Source organism: Oncorhynchus tshawytscha, linkage group LG11 (genome assembly GCF_018296145.1).
Source record: "Oncorhynchus tshawytscha isolate Ot180627B linkage group LG11, Otsh_v2.0, whole genome shotgun sequence".
In the NCBI taxonomy this organism is placed as follows: domain Eukaryota; kingdom Metazoa; phylum Chordata; class Actinopteri; order Salmoniformes; family Salmonidae; genus Oncorhynchus; species Oncorhynchus tshawytscha.
The window spans coordinates 26,427,462-26,449,408 of NC_056439.1; the positions used below are offsets into that span (position 1 = coordinate 26,427,462).

General features: G+C 43.9%; 1 protein-coding gene across 1 annotated transcript in view; it reads right to left on the reverse strand.

Moving 5' to 3' along the window:
* Positions 1-639: 639 nt before the first annotated feature.
* LOC112261612 (potassium channel subfamily K member 10) overlaps positions 640-21,947 on the reverse strand; it is a 39,814-nt gene continuing 18,506 nt past the window's right edge. The window contains exons 3-7 of the mRNA XM_024437070.2: positions 5,553-5,670; positions 4,805-4,965; positions 3,626-3,818; positions 3,018-3,160; positions 640-2,597 (exon numbers count right to left, since the gene is read on the reverse strand). Of these exons, the coding sequence (XP_024292838.1) occupies positions 2,004-2,597; positions 3,018-3,160; positions 3,626-3,818; positions 4,805-4,965; positions 5,553-5,670 (1,209 nt within the window). The 3' untranslated portion in view covers positions 640-2,003. The remainder of the gene's footprint in view (positions 2,598-3,017; positions 3,161-3,625; positions 3,819-4,804; positions 4,966-5,552; positions 5,671-21,947) is intronic.

A 21,947-nucleotide genomic window follows, 5' to 3' on the forward strand; every position in this document is an offset into this window, starting at 1 on the left:
CAAGCTGCTTGTAAGAGACACCGTCAGAGCCCTGGGGTCCAGAGTATTATCAGCAGTTAGCGATGTTCTGCACAATATCAGGAGATATTCTTTCTGTCGTTACCTATGTAACATATTATACATTATTATGTTGTCATTTCTTTAGCATTAAGCTGTTTCTTTTAACTGGTATCTTGTAGATCCCTTATCATTTGTTTTGTAAAGGCTGAACTTGTATAACGTAAGCTACTAAGCGAATTAATTTCAAACCATCTTCTCTACTTTTTCTCTCTGGTTCCTCACTTGACCCTCCTTTCGGTTTGCAGATGTTGTTCTGCAGCATCTTTCACATGCAGTACAGCATGCGAGTGATTATAGACTGCAATTAATAATGTGTTTCAGGAACACCCCCTAAACACAGAATGTCTGTGTGTCTTTAAAAAGTCCTCACACACAGCAGTATACTTACATCAGGCATAGGCTATGGTCAAATCTGATCATTTCCTTCAGCAGAAAATCGAATTATGGTCTCTTTAAGTCTGTTAATTACAAGTTTGGAAATAATGGCGGTTGGGGACTTTAAGATACTTCTGGGAGTCTCACATGACACGAGTGATAAGAAGCCATTTCACAACATCAGCTTAATTTTCCTTAGTGATATTTATTCCCAGAAAGCCACTCACTGATATAATGTTTGCACAAAAAAGACTGAGCAAGGAAAATCCATTCTGGTGCTTAGAAAGGTCATTATCATGGTAAGCCATTTTTATGATAGATTTCAAGAAATAGAGGTTACAACCAGTACTTACACTATTCATTATCAGGACTACAAGCTTTTCAGTCTATCTAATATGTATTGTTGTTGTTGATATGATGAGTGAGTCCCGACAGCATCTGTTCCTTCTTTGACTATGCAGAAGACCAGAGGGACCAAAGACAGAATTCAATGTTCCACCGTAGAGGAACATAACTAGACTACCAAAAATATAATAATCATGTGTTCCCTTATTAAATAATGGAGAGGCTAGCACATTCACACCAAAAACCATTATGTAATTGTATTTGATAGAGTAAAGGTTGTTACCACCATTCACATAATTAGTGTTTTTGATTACTGAGTACCCACTGGGCACAGACGTCAGTTCAGCGTTTAGTTTCGAAATCAACAACAAGTGTCACCATTTCATTGGATTTAGGTTCAAAGATGAGTGAAAAAATATGTAATTCCCTTTCGTTGATGACTTTTGCAAATCCAACAAGTTTTTCACGTTCATTCAATGACATCACGTAGATTTTCTTGGGTTGAAATTACATGGAAACATCATTAATTCAACTCGTTTTTGCCCAGTAGGTAAAGCTTTAGGAAGCACATCAATGACAAAAACATAGCAAACGACCAAAAACATTAGTCAACTGTAAAGTGGCTACAACCCATATGGTAAAGTTCCTGCCTCAGTATAGGTAAATGCAATACTTGATCGGATTGTGTGAGGGAAAAACACTAACACATACATGTAGCGTATGGTGGACAAATATAATTGTATTCTCCTTTACTGTGAAAAAAAATGAATTGCAGAAATTGATATAACATAGATACTGTACACAGACATGCTGTGTAAAATACAATTAATAAAATACATGAAATTCATAATCAATCTTAAATGACAGAATAAAGTAACAAAATGTCACACTAATAAATCGTTCCTATGATGTGCAGAATGAACTGGTTCCAATGGCCATCAAAACCTCATCAGTAAAAGTAGATTTGGTCCAGGACCGGGTTTAGGAAGCTCTGCACTAGTTCACTGGGTTACTTGCTCACATAAGCCTTGGGTAAAAAAGAGAAGCTATCCCACATTGCGTCTGCTTTTTTGTCGGTTTGGGGTGGGGTGGGGTTGGATAGGAAGTAGGGTGCTCTGAAAAGAAAAAACAACCAGGCACAATTTGAGACATCAAAATAGGGACTTTTCTGCGGCTCAAGCTCTCTTTCTTTCAACATTCTATCGTTCTCTCTTTCTTTGGCCTCAGCATTCGTCTGCATACTCTAAATGTGTTGAGCTGGTATTGCCCTCTTTCCTCTCTCCCCCTTCCTCCTCCACCTCCATCTCCTCCACCTCTTCCTCCTTCTCCACTCCCCCCTCCTCCTTCCTCCTCTCCATCTCCTCACAGGCCCTCCGCACGTCCTCAGGAATGTTCCTCTTCAGGTCGCGGTTCTTGTGTCTCTTGGCCAGCTTGGTGAGGGAGCGGAAGCGGAGGTTGAAGAGATTATCCTCTAACGAGGCCTGCTGTGTCTGCTCGCTGCCTCTCCGCTGGTCATAACAAAGATCCCCTGCCCCTTTCGACCTCAAGTTGTTCAGCTTGGTGTCGATGCTCTCCTGGGAGGAGGTTTTGAAGCGGCCCTGGTCCAGGCTGGCAAACACAGCCCTCCTCTCTAGGGAGAGCATGTCCAGGGAGTGGGCCCTCTGCTCCAGGCCCAGCTGCCTGCGCTCCATGCTGCGGATGGTGGCGGCCCGCTGCAACTTGTCGTGGATCTCCACACTCAGCCGCCTCCGCGTCTCTCGGAACTCGGCCCGCACGTTGGCCTTCCACTCAGCCGCATGGACCTTGAACTCCCCCACCTGCAATTACACAAAGATGGAGAGTCATTAGAGACAGGAGGGTGGAAGGGGTGCATTACATCAAAAGGATCTTCTACAAATTCCCCTTCAGACAAAAGCCTAGCTCCTTCCATGGAAAGCCAATACCACAGTATCCATCCATACTGTATGTACAGATAAATAGCTTAGTAAAGCTCACTATTAACACATCAGCCTGAACACTGATGACTGCATCTCTAACCACTTCTCACACACAGCTAGCTGTCTGTCGGGAGTGTCTCAAGGGCTCCAGACAGGGGCATCAACAAGGCATAATAGCAAAACAGACACAGAAGAAAGGTGGGTAGGGTAAGAGATGAGTCTAGTAAGGACTGACCTATTAGTTTCCACTGCTTTAGATAATGTAATGACAGGCAGTGTAATTTAATGAGCAGCACCCACCTCCTCTTTAGTCTTTTTCGATAGCACTCTGAGCCAGTCTCCAATCATGCTCAGGACAGCAGCGAAGTAGGCCAGGCCCACCAGGATCCAGAACCAGACCAGAGGCTTGTACCACTTCATGTACTCGATCTTCCGATCCCCACCTGGAACAACAGAGGAAGAGTTGTTACATGTCATGTATGTATGCATGCATGTGTGCGTGCGTGCGTGCGTGCGTGTGTGTATGTATGTATGTGCCTGTTACCACCAAGTTATTGTCAACAATAAAACATTTGCCACCCAAAAAATATTTTCATTACAGACTAGTATGACAAGGGAGGTAGAAAGGTTCAGTTTGACAAACACAACATTTGTAATTGGGTTTTGAAGAGACTTTATGTTATATCAGCATTATTTTGGATTATTCTTGCCATAATATTCCCCTAGATAAGTCCTCCTGAGATATAATTACCAACAGTTACTTTTAGCATCATTATTCAAGGGATTATCAATGTAATGCAGACACAACAAAACACACGCAAATAAAACCTTGATGGAGAATCCAATGGATAATTTCAGATAACTAGAGTCACAGTACATAAACCTGTTATACCGTAACACTATCATACCTGCCACATAGTCCCCTATGCCAATCGTTGATAGCGTGATGATGACAAAGTAGATGGCATCCAGAGTCGTCCATCCCTCGATGTGTTTGAAAATGACTGCCGGGATGCCAACGAACACTATGCACCCAGCTATGATGAAGAGTATGGTGGAGGTGACTCTGATTTTGGTCTGGCTGATCTGTTTGTGTTTTTGCTGCAGTACAAACAAGACATGGTCAGAGGATGACAGTAAGTCAACAAAAACAAAGTTGTCAAAAAAAAATTGAAAAAAAGTTAGCTATACACAGTACATTTCCAGCTTGAAGAGATGCAGTTTCATCAATTACTTTATGTATCAATACCCATTAGCCAAAACACTCCAGAGCACCCCAGGCACCAAGAAAGAAAACCATACAAAACCACCCTTCCATTCATCCAGCAGGAAAATCCTAATTCCCAAACTCCCCCTATGTCACAGAAACTCAAGTCCCCTGGGGCTTTCAGTAGTCTGAAGAGGGGCTTAGCTCTACATTTTGGCTTTTAGATCCCAATAAACAAGATTACATGGACAGGGTTCAGCACTCCTACTCTGAGATGCTTGATACATACAGACTGCTCACAGAATCTCAAGCAGGTCCTGGCCCTCTACCTCCACTGCTCCCACACTACATCAAACACCTCTGCCCTCACTACAAGAGTCCAAAACCATTCACTGAGCCTGGTATAATACCTGGATAACAGACATAGCTTTTACAGGGATGACTGTATCACGCTGTAATCACCCTATTTGCTGTGCTGTTCACAGTGAATGGGGTGATTTATAGGTTGGAGGTAATATGCCTGGTTTTCACTGTGGGTAGCATATTGGTGTATGAAAAATGTATCAAGCCCTACAAAACTGTCTATTATAATATAATATTTTCAAATGTCCTGTTGCTCCAGGATTATTTTCCTGTTGTAGCAAACTGATCTTCAAATTAAGATCCTACATCTGTATATAACATGCCCCAAATATTCATTTTCAAAGACTCCTTCCTTCACAAAATAAGTAATCAAACATGGTGTGTCTAAATTAATTTGAATAAACGTATTGAAAGTTAACTATAACCAACTTATCTCTGAAAGCATCATGTGCTTATGCAGTTCCAGTAAATCCCCTGCACATAACAAAACCCAAAGTTCTCAAGTAATCCAATTTACCCTGTATATCTTCTCCACCCTCAAGACGCTCTTGACAAATATGGTTCCTAGCTGGTCTCCGATGCCAGCCAGGAGGAACCCAAACAGCGGGATGCCAAATATGGCGTACAGGATGCAGAAGATCTTCCCTCCCTCCGTGCTGGGTGCTATGTTCCCGTAACCTGTCACAGTGGTGTTTTGTTATGTAAAGCCTGTGTTATATTCCTGCAGTTGGAGGTCGGAGGTAAATAAGCACTAAGAGAGGAAATAATCAGGTTGGGCTCAGAGAACATGACATGAATTACAACTTGCAGTGAATGGAGAGACAAAACAGGGCAGGGATGACTAAGGCACGGCTTCATCTAAACCAGCACGGTGGGATGTGTGTCCCTCTCCAAATTGTGTAAACAGATGAAATGGTATTCATATGTTATGTTAAAAAGCCCCTCTGGTGCACTGTTCATTCCCACCTCCCGATAGGATGCTATTATCATCAGTAAATCATGTACTGTGAAGACACACACACACACAGACATTAGCATAAAGTACATCCTGTGAATGACGTTTGTTTTATCCATTTCCCAGCAAGCTCATGATAAATAGCACACATCACATTACAGTAGTGTAATGCTGACAGAACTGCACTTGAATTAGCGAGTCACGGCACCCGTAGGTTACCTCATAAACGTTCACGTTAAAGTGACATTGCTTTATTCTACTCAGTTAAGAGGAGCAAGTAATGAGTTAGTAGGTTGGTGATGGAGAGTACCTATCGTTGTGATCACGGTTCCAGCAAAGAAGAAAGCACTGCCCAGATCCCAGTGACTGGAGTTGTAAGACGTGTCTCCCATCGGACTGACTCCTGCACTGACAGCGTCGATGGAATGCTAACAAAGAGAGAAACAGGCAGGGTATAGGGTTGGTTATTTTAACTGGTAGGCTACATAGCGATTCCACACAGTTCAATGTGCAGTTCATCTGCTTAAACAGACAAATGGTGAACAAAATGAACCCAGAACCAACCACAGTCAAGCCCTTTGACATCTTGGCACCAATGGAATAACCTGTGTTGTCTTTGTCTTTCAACACATGCTACATACAGTAAAGAGGACAGTACCATGCCACACTAAGCCCTCAACTGGTGGAAAGACAAAACCATAGGCCTAACGTGTCTTGACTGCATTTAATTGCCACTATAAACGGCCGCCCCCTGTGTGTGCCATACACAGCATGGGTTATGCAATGTACTTGAGAGCGAATGACTGATGATTGTGCCGACCTCTTCAGATGAAACTTAAAGGTCACCAGTGGCAGGAGGATGTATGGTGGGGAGGGAGGGAGGGCCGGATAGACGGATGGAGGGTGGGGGGGCACTGAGGAGATAGGCAGGACAGGGTGGGGTGGTGTTCAGGGTTTTCCACTGTCCAGATGGCTAGATGTGTGCTTGTGGCGTGCAAGGCAGGCAGCAGTCGTGGTCCGCCCCAGCACTTCTGCACTGCTGAACTGGCCAGGTGTGTGAGAGTCAGAGTCAGTATATCTGAAGGGTTGGGTACCCACTGTCCGGGCATAGGGCACATCCATAAGGAACACTTGCTTTGTAATAATTACTATCAGGGCATGTTTTTTTATTTACTGAGTGGTGGATGAAAGATGGCTGCATAGCAAATGTTGGATTAGCCCATAATATCAACAACATTAATGTATCACAGTCAATGCTCACACCATACAACCCCATACTTAGCACATTCTTACAGGAATGCATAACTTCCTCTACTACAAAGACTGTTCAAAGTGTCTGGTGGTTTGTTGTGTGTGTGTGGCCAAGCTTAAAATACTAGTGTTTTGGCATTTCCTCCTACACTCAGCGAACGTCCGCGGAGACAGTCACCTACAGGAAGACTTTTATGTTTTGTTTTCTCTCCGATCTCAGGTCTTATTAAGTCCCTGACTTATTTCTCCTGCTCTGTCAGAGGCAGAGCATTAACGTTAGAGAACTACAGTCTCCTGCTACCTCTCATTGTCTCCTTATTCTGTACTGTAGCAAGTATCCAAACAAAGTAGTATATTATCTCCATTTTCTCCATTATATAATCACTATGTTTATGTGCGTTATACAATAAGGTAGAAATGTACAAATATTTGCATATTTCCCTAAGGATGTCACGCCCTGACCTTAGAGAGCCTGTTTATTTCTCTATTTGGTTAGGTCAGGGTGTGATTTGGGTGGGCATTCTAGTTTTCTATTTCTTTGTTGGCCGGGTATGGTTCCCAATCAGAGGCAGCTGTCTATCGTTGTCTCTGATTGGGAATCATACTTAGGCAGCCTGTTTTCCACCTGAGTTTGTGGGATCTTGTTTTTTGCACAGTAGGTGTCTAGCCCTGCAGAACTTTACATTCATTGATCTTTTGTTGTTTTGGGGGTTTTCATCTAAAATAAAGAAGATGTACACTTTCCACGCTGCGCCTTGGTCTACTCTTTCTACCACCAACGAGAGCCGTAACAAATTTGAATTTTACCTTTATTTAACTAGGTAAGTCAGTTAAGAACAAATTCTTATTTTCAATGACGGACTAGGAACAGTGGGTTAACTGCCTGTTCAGGGGCAGAATGTCAGCTCGGGGGTTTGAACTTGCAACCTTCCGGTTACTAGTCCAACACTCTAACCACAAGGCTACCCTGCCGCCCCAAAGAACCTTTAAATTCTGCACTTCTGCTGAAGTAGAGCTATTTCAGAAGAGGGAATCGTAGATTAGAATGAAATTGCCTCAGCACTTGTAGCCTTCTTGATGGGAATATACAAATACAAGACCAACCCATGCCTGCCTAGTTAACACCTCCTCACTTCTCCTCCATGCTGTCAGGTGGTAGTGATAAGGACTCCCTCCTGAATATGGATCTATCTACCCTGCTGTCACATATACAGAGAGAGACGGAGTCAACCGCACATCTTCAGCAGAGGAGCACTACTTTATACACATCAATGCACTTTTTTTTTCACCTTTATTTAACCAGGTAGGCTAGTTGAGAACAAGTTCTCATTTGCAACTGCAACCTGGCCAAGATAAAGCATAGCAGTGTGAACAGACAACACAGAGTTACACATGGAGTAAACAATTAAAAGTCTCCAACTTCAGCGATTTTTGCAATTCGTTCCAGTCACAGGCAGCAGAGAACTGGAACGAAAGGCGGCCAAATGAGGTGTTGGCTTTAGGGATGATCAGTGAGATACACCTGCTGGAGCGCGTGCTACGGATGGGTGTTGCCATCGTGACCAGTGAACTGAGATAAGGCGGAGCTTTACCTAGCATGGACTTGTAGATGACCTGGAGCCAGTGGGTCTGGCGACGAATATGTAGCGAGGGCCAGCCGGCTAGAGCATACAGGTCGCAGTGGTGGGTGGTATAAGGTGCTTTAGTGACAAAACGGATGGCACTGTGATAAACTGCATCCAGTTTGCTGAGTAGTGTTGGAAGCAATTTTGTAGATGACGTCGTCGAGGATCGGTAGGATAGTCAGTTTTACTAGGGTAAGTTTGGCGGTGTGAGTGAAGGAGGCTTTGTTGTGGAATAGAAAGCCGACTCTTGATTTGATTTTCGATTGGAGATGTTTGATATGAGTCTGGAAGGAGAGTTTACAGTCTAGCCAGACACCTAGGTACTTATAGATGTCCACATATTCAAGGTCGGAACCATCCAGGGTGGTGATGCTGGTCAGGCGTGCGGGTGCAGGCAGCGAACGGTTGAAAAGCATGCATTTGGTTTAACTAGCGTTTAAGAGCAGTTGGAGGCCACGGAAGGAGTGTTGTATGGCATTGAAGCTCGTTTGGAGGTTAGATAGCACAGTGTCCAAGGACGGGCCAGAAGTATATAGAATGGTCGTCTGCGTAGAGGTGGATCAGGGAATCGCCCGCAGCAAGAGCAACATCATTGATATATACAGAGAAAAGAGTCGGCCCGAGGATTGAACCCTGTGGCACCCCCATAGAGACTGCCAGAGGACCGGACAGCATGCCCTCCGATTTGACACACTGAACTCTGTCTGCAAAGTAATTGGTGAACCAGGCAAGGCAGTCATCCGAAAAACCGAGGCTACTGAGTCTGCCGATAAGAATATGGTGATTGACAGAGTCGAAAGCCTTGGCAAGGTCGATGAAGACGGCTGCACAGTACTGTCTTTTATCGATGGCGGTTATGATATCGTTTAGTACCTTGAGCGTGGCTGAGGTGCACCCGTGACCGGCTCGGAAACCAGATTGCACAGCGGAGAAGGTACGGTGGGATTCGAGATGGTCAGTGACCTGTTTGTTGACTTGGCTTTCGAAGACCTTAGATAGGCAGGGCAGGATGGATATAGGTCTGTAACAGTTTGGGTCCAGGGTGTCTCCCCCTTTGAAGAGGGGGATGACTGCGGCAGCTTTCCAATCCTTGGGGATCTCAGACGATATGAAAGAGAGGTTGAACAGGCTGGTAATAGGGGTTGCGACAATGGCGGCGGATAGTTTCAGAAATAGAGGGTCCAGATTGTCAAGCCCAGCTGATTTGTACGGGTCCAGGTTTTGCAACTCTTTCAGAACATCTGCTATCTAGATTTGGGTAAAATAGAGCCTGGAGAGGCTTGGGCGAGTAGCTGCAGGGGGGGCGGAGCTGTTGGCCGAGGTTGGGGTAGCCAGGCGGAAGGCATGGCCAGCTGTTGAGAAATGCATTTTGAAGTTTTCGATAATCATGGATTTATCGGTGGTGACCGTGTTACCTAGCCTCAGTGCAGTGGGCAGCTGGGAGGAGGTGCTCTTGTTCTCCATGGACTTCACAGTGTCCCAGAACTTTTTGGAGTTGGAGCTACAGGAAGCAAACTTCTGCCTGAAGAAGCTGGCCTTAGCTTTCCTGACTGACTGCGTGTATTGGTTCCTGTCTTCCCTGAACAGTTGTATATCGCGGGGACTATTCGATGCTATTGCAGTCCGCCACAGGATATTTTTGTGCTGGTCGAGGGCAGTCAGGTCTGGAGTGAACCAAGGGCTATATCTGTTCTTAGTTCTGCATTTTTTGAACGGAGCATGCTTATCTAAAATGGTGAGGAAGTTACTTTTAAAGAATGACCAGGCATCCTCAACTGACGGGATGAGGTCAATGTCCTTCCAGGATACCCGGGCCAGGTCGATTAGAAAGGCCTGCTCACAGAAGTGTTTTGGGGAGCGTTTGACAGTGATGAGGGCTGGTCGTTTGACTGCGGCTCCGTAGCGGATACAGGCAATGAGGCAGTGATCGCTGAGATCCTGGTTGAAGACAGCGGAGGTGTATTTGGAGGGCCAGTTGGTCAGGATGACGTCTATGAGGGTGCCCTTGTTTACAGATTTAGGGTTGTACCTGGTGGGTTCCTTGATGATTTGTGTGAGATTGAGGGCATCTAGCTTAGATTGTAGGACTGCCGGGGTGTTAAGCATATCCCAGTTTAGGTCACCTAACAGAACAAACTCTGAAGCTAGATGGGGGGTGATCAATTCACAAATGGTGTCCAGGGCACAGCTGGGAGCTGAGGGGGGTCGGTAGCAGGCGGCAACAGTGAGAGACTTATTTCTGGAGAGAGTAATTTTCTAAATTAGTAGTTCGAACTGTTTGGGTATGGACCTGGAAAGTATGACATTACTTTGCAGGCTATCTCTGCAGTAAACTGCAACTCCTCCCCCTTTGGCAGTTCTATCTTGACGGAAGATGTTATAGTTGGGTATGGAAATCTCAGAATTTTTGGTGGCCTTCCTGAGCCAGGATTCAGACACGGCAAGGACATCAGGGTTAGCAGAGTGTGTAAAACAAACTTAGGGAGGAGGCTTCTGATGTTGACATGCATGAAACCAAGGCTTTTTCGATCACAGAAGTCAACAAATGAGGGTGCCTGGGGACATGCAGGGCCTGGGTTTACCTCCACATCACCCGCAGAACAGAGGAGGAGTAGAATGAGGGTGCGGCTAAAGGCTATCAAAACTGGTCACCTAGAGCGTTGGGGACAGAGAATAAAAGGAGCAGATTTCTGGGCATGGTAGAATATATTCAGGGCATAATGCGCAGACAGGGGTATGGTGGGGTGCCAGCGTCCCGCGGAGGTAAGCCCAGGCACTGGGTGATGATGAGAGAGGTTGTATCACTGGACATGCTGGTTGTAATGGGTGAGGTCACCGCATGTGTGGGAGGTGAGACAAAGGATGTATCAGGGGTATGAAGAGTGGAACTAGGGGCTCCATTGTAAACTAAAACAATGATAACTAACCTGAACAACAGTATACAAGGCATATTGACATTTGAGAGAGACATACAGCGAGGCATACAGTAATCACAGGTGTTGAATTGGGAGAGCTAGCTAAAACAGCAGCTAAAACAGTAGGTGAGACAACAACAGCTAATCAGCTAGCACAACAACAGCAGGTAAAATGGCGTTGACTAGGCAGGGAGGGTCGGATTAACTACACACAGAGCCTGAGTGCGGTTGGGGCCGACAGATAAAACACAAACAAGCAGAATGGAGTACCGTGATTAATGGACAGTCCAGCATGCATCAACTATGTAGCCAAGTGATCGGTGTCCAGGGGGCAGCAGTGGATGGGGCAGGGAAGCTGGACTGGTGAGTATTATCCAGTTTTTTTTTTAAAGAACTGGCTGGCTGTGCAAAAGGTAAAAGCCGCTAGCAGTGGCTAACAATGACTAAATAGCTTGTAGCTAGTTAGCTGGTTAGCTTCTGGAGGTTCTTGAGTGTGTTCTAAAAATTAAAAATAATAGCGATTCCGTATCACATTGGGTGAGGCAGGTTACCGGAAGGTATAAACAAATTAAAAATCGAAAAGAGATTGAAAGTAAATATGGGTCCAGTGAGTGTTTGGGACGTGGCGATTCAGACGGTTAGCAGGCCTGTGCTAACAAGCTAACAGTTAGTAGGCCGGGGCTAAACAAGGTAGCAGTTAGCGGACCGGGGCTAAACAAGCTAGCAGTTAGCAGGCCGAATTAGCAAGCAAGGAGATAGCAAGGGCTAGAAAGTTAGACTTTGGGGGGCGTCGCGATGGGGTGAGTCTGTTTATGCCTCTTCATGCGGTGACATCGATAGACCGGTCGTGGGTCCGGATATTGTAGCCCAGGAGTATGCTTCGGTGGTAGCACAGGAGCTCTGGCCGGGCTAGCTTCAAGCTAAGTGGGTGGAAACGCTAGCCAGGAGTAATCATCCGGGGTTGCGGTTAGCTAGTTAGCTAGTTGTGAAGATCCAGCTGAAAATGTTCCGTTTGCGGTGGGAATCCGGTGGGAATCCGGGGATAAAAAAAATTATAGGTCCATTATGCTCTGGTTAGAGTCGCGTTGTTCGAACTGGCGAGAGCTTTCGAGAGTAGTTGGCGAGAGTAGTTTTTTTGGAATTGTTAGTTAGATTACTTGTTCGTTATTACTGCATTGTCGGAACTAGAAGCACAAGCATTTCGCTACACTCGCATTAACATCTGCTAACCATGTGTATGTGACAAATAAAATTTGATTTGATTTGATTTGATTTCCGAGCTAAAGGTTAGCTGATGACCGGTTAGCTGAAGACCGTTAGCAATGGTTTGCTGACTGATAGCTGGTAGTTAGCTGGCTAGCTTCAGTTGAGGTGATCCAGATCCGAAGTAAATATAAATACTTTAGAAAAAATAGCTTCATTGGGTGAGGCGGGTTGCAGGAGAGTATTTAGAAGTTGAGGTTTAGCAAAATGTTTTAAAAGATATGCGAAGAAAAATATGTTAAAAAAACGATATATACGATATATACAAGGGACACGACACGACAAGACGTCCGACTGCTACGCCATCTTGCCCTCTAATATGTATACATGTGTTGGAAGTAAGACGCAGAACATTAAGTATGGTGTGTATCTAATTGGGCTGCTTTCAGTATTGAAAACATAAATACCCAGTGTATTCTATAAACCTGATTACCTGGATTGCTACTACCGCCATTTAGCACTAACATCTGTAATCATGAAGTGCTTTAAAAGGCTGGTCATGGCACACATCACCTCCATCATGCCAGATACCCTAAACCCTCTCCAACTGACATACCGCCCAAACAGATCTACAGACAACGCAATCTCAATTGCACTCCACACTGCCTTCTCCCACCTGGACAAGAGGAATACCTATGTGAGAATGCTGTTCATCGACTACAACTCAGCGTTCAACACCAAAGTGCCCTTCAAGCTCTTCACCAAGCTCGGGACCCTGGGACTGAAAAACCTCCCTTGATAGCATATGATTGAACATGCAGTTTTTAAGATAACTTGTACTGTACTCCAATGAATCTGGACATCACCCATACATCACAATATAGGATAGAAATGCATATGTTTCAAGACCAAACGCGACAACTACATTTTCTCCCAGTATGTCTGAATATGTCATGTTCAGATTTACGCAATGCAGCCTTATTAGGGATAAAGCATAAGGCAACGCTGACGCTGAGGTTTAGACTCTCAGTGTGACCAATGATACCGGTGCTGTCCAGGCTAAAACAGCAGTAGGCTCCACTACCCAGGGAAGTTTAGTTGTCTATTTCCCTACTTCTCTTGACTAAGCCAAGATCAACTTCACACTTGAGCAGTTGAATATATACACGAGGTTATTGTAAAGGAGAATGTATTCTTAATCAGCTATCATCGATAAATAGAGGTATGAAGAAAAACATCTAAAATATGAGCAACAAAAGAACTGATAATAGATAGAGTGTCACGCCCTGACCTTAGAGATCCTTTTAATGTCTCTATTTTGTGAGTGAGTTGGGGTGGGCATTCTATGTTTTGTGTTCTATGTTTTCTATTTCTTTGTGGTTGGCCGGGTATGGTTCTCAATCAGGGACAGCCGTCTATCGTTGTCTCTGATTGGGAACCATACTTAGGTACCCTTTTTCCCACCTGTGTTTGTGGAAGGTTGACTTTGTTTAGAGCACTTCGCTTGTGAGCTTCACGGTTTGTTTTTGTAGTGCTTATTGTTTTGTTTTGCGTCATTTGGATTAATAAAGGAAATGTACGCTCACCACGCTGCACCTTGGTCCGCTCCTTCCAACAGCCGTGACAGAACCTCCCACCACCAAAGGACCAAGCAGCGTGGTGAAAGGGACTCCTGGACAGGGGAGCAGCGCTATCTGGAGTATGAGACAACCTGGGAGGAGATAGAGAGGTGGTCGGTCGACCCAGGGAGAGTGCCGGAGCCCGCCTGGGATTCTCTAGAACAGTGCGAGGAGGGATACCGGAGAATGGAGTTGGCGACACGAAAACGGCGGGTAAGGAAGCCCGAGAGGCAGCCCCCCAAAAACATTGGGGGGGGGCACACGGGGAGTGTGGCAGAGTCAGGTAGTAGACCTGAGCCCACTCCCCGTGCTTACCGTGGCGAGCATGGGACTGTTCAGGCCCCATGCTATGGGGTGATGCTCACGGTGTCGAGGCGGAGCATTCACAGGCTGGTGTGCTCGGTGCCAGCGTCCCGCATTTGCCGGGTGGAAGCTGGAATCCAGAACGGGTGGGGCCAGCTTTGCGCTCGAGACTGCAAGCGCGCCTCCACGACCCAGTGTATCCGGTGCCTCGGCCAAGGAAGAGGCCTCCTGGATGTCTCCCCAGCCTGGTGAGTCCTGTGCCTGCTCCCAGAGCCAGGTCTCCTGTGTCGCCCTCCTGTCCGGAGGTGCCAGAGTCGCCCTCCTGTCCGGAGGTGCCAGAGTCGCCCTCCTGTCCGGAGGTGCCAGAGTCGCCCTCCTGTCCGGAGGTGCCAGAGTCGCCCTCCTGTCCGGAGGTGCCAGAGTCGCCCTCCTGTCCGGAGGTGCCAGAGTCGCCCTCCTGTCCGGAGGTGCCAGAGTCGCCCTCCTGTCCGGAGGTGCCAGAGTCGCCCTCCAGCCCGGAGCTCCCAGAGCCGCCCTCCAGTCCAGGGGCCCGCTGCGAGGGTCCCCCGTCCGGGGTCGGCGGCGAGGGTCCCCACGTCCTCCTAGATCCAGACCCTCCCCTATAGGGAGGTTTTGCCGGAGTCCGCAGTACTGTCATGCCCTGACCTTAGAGATCCTTTTTATGTCTCTATTTTGGTTTGGTCAGAGCATGAGTTGGGGTGGGCATTCTATGTTTTGTGTTCTATGTTTTCTATTTCTTTGTGGTTGGCCGGGTATGGTTCTCAATCAGGGACAGCTGTCTATTTAGGTGCCCTTTTTCCCCACCTGTGTTTGTGGGAGGTTGACTTTGTTTAGAGCACTTTGCTTGTGAGCTTCACGGTTTGTTTTTGTAGTGCTTATTGTTTTGTTTGGCGTCATTTGGATTAATAAAGGAAATGTACGCTCACCACGCTGCACCTTGGTCCGCTCCTTCCAACAGCCGTGGCACAGAGGAAGAATAGAGGAAATAGATTCCTTGAGAGCATATCCCTTGTTGTTAGCGGCACAGTCTGGAATATAATCTCTGTCCGGGTTTTACTAACAGATATTATTGTTATAGGTGGAACCACATATTGAAAGGATCAGTTCCCTCTCTCCTTAAATGTGCATTATAATCTCCACATCATTAAATTTAGGGTAGTGCATCAGTGAGAGGCACTCTATATTATAGAGGCTCAAAAGGTTAGACATGAAATGTCTGGTTTTAGCTCTGTCAGCACAGCCTGAGTACCTCAGGACTAAATTTTATTTATTTTTATATAAATAAAATAATTTCACCTTTATCTAACCAGGTAGGCTAGTTGAGAACAAGTTCTCATTTACAACTGCAACCTGGCCAAGATAAAGCAAAGCAGTGCGACACAAACAACACAGAGTTACACATGGAATAAACAAACATAGTCAATAATACAATAGAAAAAGTCTATATACAGTGTGTGCAAATGAGGTAGGATAAGGGAGGTAAGGCAATATATAGGCCTTGGTGGCAAAATAATTACAATATAGCAATTAAACACTGGAGTGATAGATGAGTGTGCAAGTAGAGATACTGGGGTGGAAAGGAGATAAATAAAATTAAAAAATAACAGTATGGGGATGACGTAGTTGCATGGGCTATTTACAGATGGGCTATGTGCAGGTGCAGTGATCTGTGAGCTGCTCTGACAGCTGGTGCTTAAAGTTAGTGAGGGAGATTGATTTTTTCAGTGATTTTTGCAGTTCGTTCCAGTCATTGGCAGCAGAGAACTGGAAGGAAAGGCGGCCAAATGAGGAATTGGCTTTGGGGGTGACCAGTGAAATGTATCTGCTGAAGCACGTGCTACGGGTGGGTGCTGCTATGGTGACCAGTGAGCTGAGATATGGCGGGGCTTTACCTAGCAAAGTCTTATAGATGACCTGGAGCCAGTGGTTTTGTCAACATATGAAGCAAGGGCCAGTCAACGAGAGCATACAGGTCGCAGTGGTGTGTAGTATATGGTGCTTTGGTGACAAAACGGATGGCACTGTGATAGACTGCATCCAATTTGCTGAGTAGGGTGTTGGAGGCTATTTTGTCAATTACATCACTGAAGTCTAGGATCGGTAGGATACCCTCGTAAAACGGACTATGTTTGGCAGCATGAGTGAAGGATGCTTTGTTGTGAAATAGGAAACAGGTTCTAGATTTAATTTTGGATTGGAGAAGCTTAATGTGAATCTGGAAGGAGAGTTTACACTCTAACCAGACACCTAGGTATTTGTAGTTGTCCACATATTCTAAGTCAGAACCGTCCAGAGTAGTGATGCTGGACGTGCGGGCAGGTGTGGGCAGTGATCGGTTGAAGAGAATGCATTTAGTTTTACTTGCATTTAAGAGCAGTTGGAGGCCACGGAAGGAGAGTTGTATGGCAATGAAGCTCGTCTGGAGGTTAGTTAACACAGTGATGCATACAATCAGTATATAAATTATTCACTTTTCCTCTCTGTCTTCCTGATTAATTTTAGTTCTCACAAAACCTCACCTGGATTAATCAACCCGCTAGCTACATCATTCAAGCTGTATGGTTTGATGTTTGTATGATGAAAGGAATACATTAGTGTGACAAAAGAATATCCTTACTGTTAAGACGTGATTCTCTGCATGCTTAGTTAGCACTGGTTTTAACCCTACATTAAACCTACATATCATTAGAGATAAGGTAACCAATCATTCCACCTGGATTTAACCTTGAACATGGGTTTAATCAATTGCTTATTTTGCTAAACAAATTAATCAGTGACTAGTGCCACAAACAGGTAGTGACTGCAACTTTACCAAGGGCATTGTAATGTTGCAGGAGTGTGTTTGTGCATGCCTGCAGGAGGAAACGCTTGAGTAACTGGTAATACAACCCATTATAACAACCCATTATATAATACAACCCATTATATTATATGGTAATACAAACCATTATAGCAGTGCTGTAAATTATAGCTTTTCCACCCGGTAAAGACAGTTTAGGCCAAATAATATATTTACTATAAAAAACAACTGCCTGTGGACAGTATAACATTCAAAAGCTCTATTTCAGAGCTAAAGCTCTTAGATAAGAAAAACAACAAGTCTTGATTGGAGTGGATGACACCATGAAGTCCCATTGTGCCACACACACTGAGTCATACAAACCCTGCCAGGCACTGCCAATTAGGCCCAACGTCCCGGTGGGCACACAGTGGGTGGGCAGCAGACACACTTCAGAGACACACATACAAACACACGCACACACATATTCTATACTGTTCTACGATATCTTAGTCACTTAATGTTTACATATCTTGCATTACTCATCTCATACGTATGTACTGTATTCTATACTATTCTACGGTATCTTAGTCACTTAATGTTTACATATCTGGCATTACTCACCTCATATGTATATACTGTTTTCTATACTATTCTACAGTATCTCATTCACTTAATAATGTTTACATATCTTGCATTACTCATCTCATATGGATATACTGTATTCAATACTATTCTACGGTATCTTAGTCCCTTCTTGTTAACATATCTGGCATTACTCACCTCATATGTATATACTGTTTTCTATACTATTCTACTGTAACTTAGTTCGTTCCGCTCTGACATCGCTCGTCCATATGTGTATAGTCTTAATTCATTCCTACCTAGATTTGTGTGTATTGGGTATATGTTGTGTAATTTCTTAAATATTACTTGTTAGATATTACTGCACTGTCGGAGCTAGAAGCACAAGCATTTCGCTACACCCACAATAACATCTCCAAATCACGTGTATGTGATAAATACAATTTGATTTGATGCATGCACGCATGCACACACACTCTTCTCGAAATTGCCATCTCGCAACCGACACCCGTGTCAAACAGCATGACAACAGTGAGACACCGAAAGCTGGGCTACTGTCCATGGTCATCAGGATGAATGATGGCTGAATGACATGCTTGACACAGCACTAATGGCCGGGCTATAGAACCTGTTAGGGGAACAGATAAATCCCAGTCATATTGATGGAGTGCTTGTTTTAAGAGTCCACGCCCCACAGGACATCTCTCAAGTGGGCAGAGTTACTGCTTTTACTGTAGCCTCCTTTTGCTGAGCTTCAGACTTGGATGTATCTGTCAAATGAAGGCTAATGTCTAGATGTGACTTGTTATAGAAGATGGACATTGTCATAGCGTTGACTATCATTAAATGTCAAGACTGTTATATTATCAAATCAATTCTCTATGTGTAATTATTCCTTGTGTGATTAAACTAATCATGTAACTTTAATTAACTAGGATGTTGGGGCACCACAGGAAAATGTTTATAGAGTCTCTATTTCCTGAATTAACTCTTCGGATATTTTCATATCTTATCAATTACAGTCTTCTATCAATGTATTATTACCTCAACAATCTCATTCCTGAATGTTGTAAACCATTGGATATCTGCATGAACCCTAGCATCAAATCATGAATCAGCGATATACAAATTGGCTTAATTATTTATTTACTAACTAACTAATCAATCACAGAATTACATAAACATACACACAATACTTATACATTGGTTACTGACATAATACACTGAAAAGTCCCTATTGGGCTAAGCCATTATGGCAGCTTGGTAGACAAAGGAAAGGGTTGGGGCCAGCTCAGGAGCGGAAAACTCAGAGTGGAACCCCGTACATACACTGCAGTCATGGAAATGCTTATACTTTGAACATGAACAACCGCTCATTCGAAAATAAATTGCAATTGACATATTTACGAGTGTATGCCTTTGTTATCCCTCTCTGCGATTGCCGGTCCGTCTGCTGGATAAAATGTTGACAGAAATCTCTGGTTTGTCCACCAGAGATCAAAGTCTTTCGGAGTTGTAGCTTGTTATAATGGATACGTCAAAGTACCATTAAGCAGTTCGACTGGTTGCATTTACCAGACTAAAGTACTTAAACAGCTGCAGCCTGAATAATTGTTCTGTAGTTTGTCGATTTCTTAGCCATTTCAAAGTGGGAATGATCTCCACGTTCTCTGGTCTTGTCCTTTGGTAGAGTTGCCAACCATTTCAACATGTAGCGACAGCTCCATGTTTTCTTGTCTAATGTCAATTTTATCATAAGTGTTTTTTATACTGGAGTAGAAAAGGGGGTGTTCCATGACACCGATGTAAATGTCTGTGCTCACGGGGGTGTGGCCACTGACTGATCATAAGTTACTATGAAAAACAATTCTCATTTAGAAGACTAACATCACATTACATCTTTCCAAATGTATTCCTACACACAATCATTTATTTTATACAACATTCAGATGCAAACTCGATAATTGAGAAGTGTATACAAAAAAAGAAACAGTAATGTGTGTTTCCTGTCCTTCATGAGGTCACCAAATGAAACAAACTCGACATGACTGTTCCTTAAGTGTCCACGGACCACTCCAACTGCTTGGACTACAGAAACACTGTTCAATTACTTATCCTTTTGATGTCCAAGTGTCTCTCTTTGTTAACAAAGGGATTCTCAACTTTCATTTCGGCAGAGTGGGGAAAGGAGTTTCGGTATTTACAACCATCATAAACCTGTGGTGGGAGAGGGGGGGGCTAGGATCCTCACCCAAAAGGGGCACGTCATGACAACATGTACTGGAAATCAATGCATTTTGTTTGCTCCGTCATCAATTAAGGAGTGACTCAACCTAGGGCTGTGGCGGTCTTGAAATTTTGTCAGCCGGTAACTATCATGCAAATGACTGCCGGTCCCACATTAATTGACCGTTAATTCACATAAACACGTTTAGCATCTCCAGGCTTCCACACATACAAGCCACTGATGTGCGCATTTTGATTTTTTTTTAAAAAGGTATTTTTTATACACCATCACAATAAATCCATTATTCATTTTAGGCAGGTATAAAGAAACATTATGATATGAAGAAAATGTATTTCAGAAGAACAAAATAGCATCTTTTGAGTCAGTGAGTACATGTATGTTATCTGGCTATTTGCCATGCCATTGGCAGCCTAGGCTGTAGGCTAGTTTATTTAGCAGACAAGATATGCTTATAAATCCCAAGCCATTATTTTATATTATATAATTTTATAGTGAGAAGAATATAATTCAACTTTGATGACTAAAACAGAAAGGATATTCTTCACATTCCTTAGTGAGGTGGCTATGTTGAGCATAAAGGTGATCATTTGAAACAGGTCCTATAGGCTAGATTTACAATTAGTCTATTTGGCAACTTTAGGTGTGAATGACAAACCTTAGAATGTCTTAAAAATCAAAACACATATGGGTTGCATGATGTGCCTATATTGATTAATTTAAAAAGTCACAAAAAAAGCTTGCGCTCTGTTCCTTGCGTCAGTCAGGCTGCACACGCTGTTCTCTCATCAAGTAACAATACTCTCACCCATGAGACTATTCTGAATTTAATCTTGTCTTTACTAATATGTGAAATTAGTTTGGATTTAGAATGGGCCATTATCAAATGGACAGGGCAATGGGCAGGGGAAAAAGACATGTCATCAGTATGCACTCGAATAGCGAATGGAGGCTGCACTTTCCCATGCTTCCTTTTTCACTCATGCCGGGTAAGGCAATGTGCTTAATATTAGCAGCTGAGAAATAAATATAGTAGCAGCTGGGATCCTCCTCTTTTTAGTGGCTACCATTAAAACGTTCACACCAGATTGCATATAGAAATGTCTGGGCTTATAAGAACCCTTATTTCACACCACGCATCAACCACTGTTTGAGTAGCAGCCTTTGCTACGTGACAGGTGATATTTCACCCAAACTCTGTATGCCATGGGCTCGCCAACCTACCCAGCGCTTCATTTGGTAAACTAAGTGTAATCAGTTCAGGAACATCGATAGTATAAAAAAATGTTTTACAACAAAACATTTTTCATGAAACTCTTTACAGCCCCTCTAACTGTGCACTCAATAAAGGAATGAAGGAGAGAGAGGAGGAGATGGAAACGCACGGCGGTGAGATATTCTGTAGCTAAATGTCAGCCTATTAATTTAGAAAATAGTACAAGTCAATTTAAAATCAAATACAAATTCACTATAGTTCTAGGCTAATTCAGTATGCCGGCCTGCACAATCAATGAACCAACAGCATCACCAAGGCCTGTAGGCCTACATTCTATCCCAGCCATATGGATAGAACGTTTCGAGCGTATCATAAGGTAACCAGTCCATCCAGTATACATAATAATACAGTCCACACAAAAGCGATCACTACAGTTTGATCAATTTTGGAGTATAGGCTAGACCAATTATGTACCAAAGTGTCTTTCTGCCGTGCGTATTAAGTGGTAGGCTATTAGGCTATGTGTTGTATAACGGCACAATCATTATTTTAATTCAGGCTTTTTTTCAGGCTTGGGCTCATTGGCCTATGCATACAGTATGCATAAGTTCCAAAATGCGTATGCGTGTTCTACATGTGAGGTCTTAAATGCTTTGAATTAATCATCACCTTAGAAATAATTGGCCATTATGTTGTGTTTAACTTTGATACAAGATCCACATATCATTTGCATTGACGTCAGAGGGATTAGAGGGACAATAGAGCGCTGAGTACCAGGCCATTAGAGTCCTGCCGATCGTTAGCGAGTTGGGTACTACAAATGCATCAGCCCCATTAATGTACAAATCGCATAGGAGGAGGAGATTACCATGACGCCAACGGTCACTTGGAATTAGACTGCGGTCATGACTCATGACTGCTGGTGTGGTGGTAATACGACACC